This window comes from Micromesistius poutassou (assembly GCF_964030765.1).
Source record: "Micromesistius poutassou genome assembly, chromosome: 15".
Taxonomy (NCBI): domain Eukaryota; kingdom Metazoa; phylum Chordata; class Actinopteri; order Gadiformes; family Gadidae; genus Micromesistius; species Micromesistius poutassou.
The window spans coordinates 9552145-9559887 of NC_140285.1; the positions used below are offsets into that span (position 1 = coordinate 9552145).

Sequence of the window (7743 nt, forward strand, 5' to 3'; positions counted from 1 at the left end):
CACACACACACACACACACACACACACACACACACACACACACACACACACACACACACACACACACACACACTTCTACCTCAAGAGCAAAAGGGGAAGAGAGGAAGTGATCCAAGAACAACAGTCCCGTCTCTCCTCTCAATCACGGCGGTCCGTGTTTTTCCTCATTAATCATATCATTAATATTCAGACAAACAAACTCTTGTTTTTCTACCTTACAAAAACACTCTCTGTCTATGCCTCTCTCTCTCGCTCTCTCTCGCTCTCTCTCTCGACGCACCTGGGACCGTGGTCCTCCCTCCCTCTCGCCCCCCTCTAGCACACACAGAGTCTTGAGCCGTCGGACAGGTTAAAAATAGCATGACACAGAGAGAGAGAGAAAAAAAAGTGTGAGGAGGCGTGTACTCACCTCTTACACACACACAGCTAGACGAGGTCCCGCATAGTGTGTGCACACACACACACACACACACACACACGCACAAACCTACCCTTGATTAGTGGAGCTCGCATTCCGATTCAGCATGGACTAGAGCACCTAAAGTCCACCTCTGATAGAATCACCACGGCAACCAAACAATCCTAACAGGTGGATTTCCCATCAGCCACCTGGAGCAGGGAGTCGGTGTCCTTGCGGGGAAAGCTAAGCCGCGCAGGACCCAGATGTGCACGCACACCACACACAAACACACACATACACACACCACGCACACACAAGAACACACTCTCTCTCTCACACACACACACACACACAAATGATTCTGATAGGAAAAAGCATGCATACAAAAAACACATTGGCACCCAAACAAGATTGACAAAAACATTTGCACATGCACACACAGACACTCACACACACACACACACACACACACACACACACACACACACACACACACACACACACACACACACACACACACACACACACACACACACACACACACACACACATGCAAATGAAGGGCTAAGAAGATTTAGGAGTTAAAAATAAACTGGGCTGGACTGCTGTGCAAAGAGCAACCCGTTCTGAGCCGTTGTGTCAGAGGAACACTTGGCTTAACAGTCAGCAGTATAGCACACTGAAACTGTGATTAGTTAAATTCATGAATTAACTAATACACAAACAATAGATACACAGACAGACCAACAGAAAGAAAGATATTCTGAGATTAAAGAAAATGTTTTCTCCACACCCACCAACATCATATTGTGATACTATTCATATATATATATATATATATATATATATATATATATGGGGATAATATATCTCCTACAATAGAACAAGTGAAAAATTACACTCATTCACACAGACAGCTGAAGTGTAAAGCTGAACATGGGATTAGAGTTTTCACTGTTAATCTGGTCCATTGATAATACCTGCTGAGCTGGTTTGTCTCTCACACACTGCTTAACCCCCCCCCCACACACACACACACACACACACACACACACACACACACACACACACACACACACAAACATACACACACAGAAAAACAGACGGGCAGAGAGACACACATGCACACAAATGCACAGAAACCCAGACACACAGCACTGCAAACATTTAAGTGCTGCCCTTAAGTGTTCCTTTGTGAACGTCTTAAGAGCCAGACCAATGTTGAATTCACACAAAACGTCCCCCATGAACAAACTGATCAACACGAATGAACCAAGAACCCCAGCTTGAGCAACCCACCTCTCTGACGTGCAGGTTCTCGATATGGGCCTGGGCGTCTTGCGTTGCCATGGTGATGATCCCGGGCTGGGGCGCCCGGCCCCCTTGCCCCCCCTGACCCTGCAGCATCTCCAGCAGCCTCTGGATGCTCTCATCCCGCGCGCCCAGCGTGTTCTTCTGCACCTCGATCCGCACCTCCATCTCCTCCATGGTCCTCCTCAGCAGCGACAGCTCCTTGGCCTTGCGCTCGTGCTCCGTCTGCAGCCGCTGGAAGCCCTCCTCGGCCGCGGCGGTGGCGGGATCCAGCGGGGGCGGGGAGGCGAAGCCGTCGCACCCCGGCACCAGGCAGGGGCTGCGGGGGGCCGGCTGCCTCTGCGGGGTGCCGCCGCCGCCGCTGCTGCTGCGCCGCCCCGGGGCCGGACAGCCGCCGCCGTCGTAGTGCGTGTGCTGGCCGTGGCCGCTGCTCTGCCCGCGACGCAGGCTGTGGTTCTGGGTGCCCTGCGTGGGTCCGTCCGCATCGGCAAGGCAGGACCCGGGGCTGTGGATGATGATGTCTGCTTGCTGATTCTGCTGCTGTGTCCTGGGGCTGTAGGCGTTGGACGGACTGTGGGCCCGGGGGCTGAGGGACCGGGGGCTGTGGGCCCGGGGGCTGTGTCCAGGCAGGGGGCTGAGGAGAGAGCTGGAGCCCAGGCCGGAGCTCGGCCTGGGGCTGTGGCCTGGGCTGGAGGCTCCTCTGGGGTCCTGTTCCGCCTGGAGGTCCCTGTAGCAGTTGCTCTGTTGCTGCTGCTGTTGATGGTGCTGTTGTTGTTGTTGTTGTAGTTGTTGTTGTTGTTGTTGCAATCGGCTGTTCATCTCCCGGTGAGCTCGGAGCTCCTCCTGCAGTTCCTGCACTGTTAACGGAAGCTGCTGCTGAGATAGACGACAGAATGATCAGAAATCCCTCCTTTCCTCACATTTCCAAAATTACATTTTAATTGTGTTTTAGACAAATTCAGTGCATATGTATACACATATTTGACCAACCTCTATCCCTTATTCATTCTGTTTATCTTTGTTTTTGAATTATTTTAAAGGTGTGTAGAAAGTTGATTATTATTTATTATAATTATAGACACATACAGGTGGAAATTCAAGAATACCAAGTTTTGAGGTAAGAGCTACACACCTTGCTTCTTCTGGGTTCCCCAGGCTTCAGAGAGTGTTGTGATGAATAGATATAATAAAGGTAAAACACAAACATAAAGAAAAACTGTATTATTTATAAATATTCAGTGTTGTTATGATCACCCTCCACAAGGGGGCAGCAATTGCTGTTTAAGATCCAGGAGTAGGACTGAAAGGATTTGAGCTGAAGATGGCAGACATTTAACACGATATACTGTAAAAAGTTGAAGTATGCAATGCATATAGAAAGAGAATAGCCTATTGCAATGAAAATGTCTATATTTATATAATAATATAATCATTAGAACATTGAATCCTCAAATATTGCCTTAGTAAACTGCAACTGTGTTTAGTTTTAAACAAAGCATTTAACGCTAGTAGTAACATCATCTATTGCAGATATACAAAATGCACATAAAAATATATACAAAAATGTGGCAGGTCTTCAACTGGCAGATAGAAACGCACCGGTCCAGTACTTGAAACCATGGAGACCACATTCTCTTTAAGGTGTGAGGTTAGAATAAGAAATCAGAAGAATAAAAAAGAACAAGTTGAAAGCAACACAAAATCAAACCCCCCCCCACATCAGAGACGATGCAAACGGGCGACTCCCAACGCCGCGGCCTCAACATCAGACAACAAAGGGGAACGCCAAGGACTCAAGGGTCGGGATTTTGGGAAGGAAGTAAGAAGGAATAACATACACATATAATCAATGCAAAAAGCTGCCGCTGATTACATATAGATCAGCCCTGGCGGAACACACACACACACACACACACACACACACACACACACACACACACACACACACACACACACACACACACACACACACACACACACACACACGTACACCCAGACGCGTTAAAACACAGCCTAAACAAACAGATGGCGAGGGGAGCAAGCCCTGGTCACTGGCTGCTAAAGGAGAAGGTGACATTGCTTATGGTAATGGCGGTATGATACGGTGTCAAGATGCCTCTCCCAGCCTGGCTGTGTCAGAGGTAGAAAAAAAAACACACAGAGGGAGGAGAGTGTGAGGAGGGAAGGTAGGGAATAATAATTTAAAGAGAGGGAGCGGGGCGATGCCTTGAGGCACAAACATAAGGTCAGCAGTATCTGATAAGAAAGAAATAGATGTCCCCAATGGTATGGGACATGACTGCCGTCTCTGTGAGGATGAAATGGTGCCTTGAGACAGTGGTATATACTCAAATGGGGATGGAGCTGAGGATGGTATTTGTACCAGTTTAAGGATCAATCGATAATGGGTTGGCATGGGCTAACGCTGCTGTCGACCAGAGTGGAGTGATGAGCTGCTGTGTGCGTGCGTGCGTGCGTGCGTGTGTGTGCGTGCGTGTCATTGAAGAACAGACAGAGACAGAGCAGCAGGGGGGATGGAAAGAGATGAGTAAGAGAGAGAAGGAGAGAAAAACAGAGAAAAACCGAAAGATTGACAGGGACAGAGAAAGAGAGAGAGAGAGGGAGAGAGAGAGGGAGTGGGATGGGGCAGAGAGAGGGCTAGGGAAAATGGGAACAAGGGAGAAGAAAAATGGGAACAAACACTGAAGAACTAATGGACTATATGGTCTCATGGCCTTGAGAGGAAGAAGCCAAAGGCGGCCAGCCCAGTGGAGGATAAGCTGGGACAAGTCTGCTAGGCTGGCAGATAACCTTTACTTTGCTTCCCCCCCCCGCTTTTTGTACTGTGGACATAAGGCGCTCAATGAATGGAACAACACTTTTGATTTAAGACTCTCTAGCCAACTCCATAACCTGAGGCTCGCAGCACGGACAATGCTGCTAAAATGTATGTATGTGAAAGTGTGTGTGTGTGTGTGTGTGTGTGTGTGTGTGTGTGTGTGTGTGTGTGTGTGTGTGTGTGTGTGTGTGCGCGTTTCAGGGTTGTGTGTGTGTTGTGCGTGGGTGCGTGCTTGCGTGCCTGTGTTCAATTTTGAGGTCGTAAGTTTGTTATGAACAGCACTCAAAGGAAACAACTGATGTAACAGTATCATCAAACTCACAATACTTTCAAGGGTTATCTGGCTTGTCTTTGGTGGCGCAGAATTTATGGTTGTCCAAAAAACACATTCAACAAGCAGTGTCATTTATCTGTATTAGACACAGACATGCTATGAGATACTTTTTTACTAAAACATCTGTGTTAAGCCATAGGGAGGGAGATGACTTTAAAAAAGCTTCTCACGTGTGTTTTTTCTTCTGCCAAGGAACACTCAACACAAATATTTGGGGAAAATGTATGACAGGACAATTGATCTCATGGATGGATTCCTCCTTGACCAAGGCATTTGGACTGTTCTGTGTCTTAAGGGGGCAGCATACTTCAAAATAAGTGGATTTTATTTGAGCTGGCCAAGGCCATTACTTTGCAGACAATCTTGTTTTATACTCAATGCAGTTTCGGTTTGGTCACCAAACTTCCTTAGTTAATCCGATCACAGCACATCACATGCGCCTTGCTCTGACTTATCACACATTGACACATTGAATGACACATTCACAGCAATACGAGAATATTCAACCTGTGTAATACTGTGCACCTAACACGTACGCACAAACAGCCCAGCCATGAGGGAGAAGTGAAACTTCCCTAAAATGGAATCATGCTGACAGCCTGAGAAAAGGAACGATATGCAGATTTGATTAATGTGTGTGTATGTGTGTGTGTGTGTGTGTGTGTGTGTGTGCATGCGTGCAAGTGTGTGCGTGTGTGTGTGAGCATGTGTGCATGTGTGCGTGTATGCGTGTGTGTGTGTGTGTGCGTGTGTGAGCATGTCTGTGTGTGTGTTGCGGGGGGTTGGGAGGGGGCGTATTTTTGAATTCAACTCTCTCAATGAGGAATATACTTTTCTCAGTGGAGCAATAAAGATATATACAATTTTACCTGGAAAATTAGAGACAACACTTAAGACTAAATGGAGTCAGACAGACATATAGGCAGAAAAGCAGGCAGAAAGGGGAGAGACAGATGGAGCGAGCGAGCAAACGTGGGAGCGAGACATAGCGATGACAATATGTCTACACACACCAAATGAAAAACATCCATATGCTTGCCAAGCGAGCATACGAGCCTGGGTGACACAAAGCTTCAGAGGAGCTGTGAACATTGATAGAGTCTGGGTACCACCAAAAACGCCCAACGGTACGTAGGCATTCTAGTTGCTATCTGTGTTTCCATGGGAACATCAGTTATTTTATCAAAGCGCCACAGAAGACTTTACCTGAACACACCCTTGGAGACACAACTAATGAACAGATGAAAATGGATTCTGGCTTTGATTGACCTGATTTACACTTCAGACAGATATTATTATTATAAGTAATAGTACGTTATTGTTGTTTTTATTTGGTCATCTATCAAACAATGTATATCTTTTTGAGAAAACAATCAAATATTACAAATATACGTATTTATAACACCTACTATATGGTTGGATGCTTACCACTTTTTGTCGTGTTGCATTGTATGCAATGACAATAACATTGAATTTAACCTGTTTTGTCATTGATATTTAGTATTTAACTTGTAAAGGGCATGAGGTGTAAAGGAATATATGGTTTTTTAAACCATATTGTATTTCTGTCAGACATGGGCCATTGTGCTCACCTGCCAGTCCTCTTGGTTATCTCGGTACTGGTCCTTGGGCATCGAGTCCCTCACACCTTCCTCCCGCCTGACCCCCCTGTCTCTCTTCATCTCAGTGGCCCAAAAGTTGACACTGTTCACTGTGCCGGATTTCCTCCTCCCATCTCTCCCAACGTCCATCTCTCTCCGAAGCTGCTCGTTCTCCTTCTGAAGTTCTCGGAGCTGGGCCTGCATATCCAGCGTGGACCCTTCTCCGTCCCCCAAACTGTCCTGTGCTAGCTGATGTCTACTCGACTGGCCTCTCAGGCTAGCAGGGCCTCCTGGATGCGGGTGATGGTTCTCGTTTCCATAGGGGTCTGATGGTGGAGGGATCCCGGAGAAAGTGATGTTGGGGCTGCTGCCTGTCGCAGTAGAGCGCCCGGTGTACGAGGCCCGACCGGTGCTCCTGCCCAAAGTCATGGTGCCTTTTGGGAACCCCCCTGAGGGCTCCAGCACGTCATGGTCACTGGGGTACGGGGTGCCTTTGGGGTAACTCCCTGAGGGCTCCAGGGCATCATGATCGCTGGGGTACATGGTGCCAGATGTCGCGTAGGCAGCGCTGACCGACTGGATGTTCTCCATGGAAAATGTTTTACCGCCCGGGGCTGTGGCCGAATTGGAGGCTCTCCTTGCGTCGGACGCTGCTGCCCCTCTGGGTTTGGGTTTTGACCCGGTCCTCGCCGAGGGCCCTGGTCTAGCGGCTGGTTTAGTGGCCGGAGAAGGCCCCCCACCGGACACCGAGCCCGGCTCCAGCCCCGAGCGGCAGCCCGGGGTAGAGATGGACCCCTCCTTAGACTTGCTCTGCTTGGAAGACCTAGTGAAGCGTGAGGCAGTGCTTCCATCGCTGTGACCCGCGGTCTTTGATGCGGCAGATAACTTGCTCTGGGCGGGCTTAGCTCGGATGTTTAAAGGCATCGTTGATTGGGACAAAACTACTGTAGATCATGGGGTCATTTCCCTTCATTGGGGAAACATTGTTTTGCTTTGTTTCTTAATGAAGGCCACCTCTTGGCCTCTTAGATTTCACCTGCCCATCAGTGCAGCTAGGATTGCAGAACTCAGAGGCAGGTTGTTAGTTTGAGGAGATTGCATGAGGGATCAGTATTGGATCTTCAGAGGTTCTCGAAGAACAACGTGACACTCACAATGCCGTATTTCCAGGCGGACGCTACGCCATTCATCTCAGTAAAAAACAAGAGCATTGTTCTTTCTAGATAGGACAGACAAGGACACATGCTGAAGGAAAGGA

At 48.1% G+C, this 7743-nt stretch overlaps 1 protein-coding gene across 1 annotated transcript in view; it reads right to left on the reverse strand.

Annotated features, from left to right (window-relative positions):
* Positions 1-7409, reverse strand: part of LOC311359789 (ERC protein 2-like) — a gene marked incomplete at its 5' end in the record, with an annotated part of 131118 nt that extends 123709 nt beyond the window's left edge. The window contains 3 exons of the mRNA XM_084479828.1: positions 1700-2584; positions 2844-2867; positions 6477-7409. Of these exons, the coding sequence (XP_084335954.1) occupies positions 1700-2584; positions 2844-2867; positions 6477-7409 (1842 nt within the window). The remainder of the gene's footprint in view (positions 1-1699; positions 2585-2843; positions 2868-6476) is intronic.
* Positions 7410-7743: the final 334 nt, after the last annotated feature.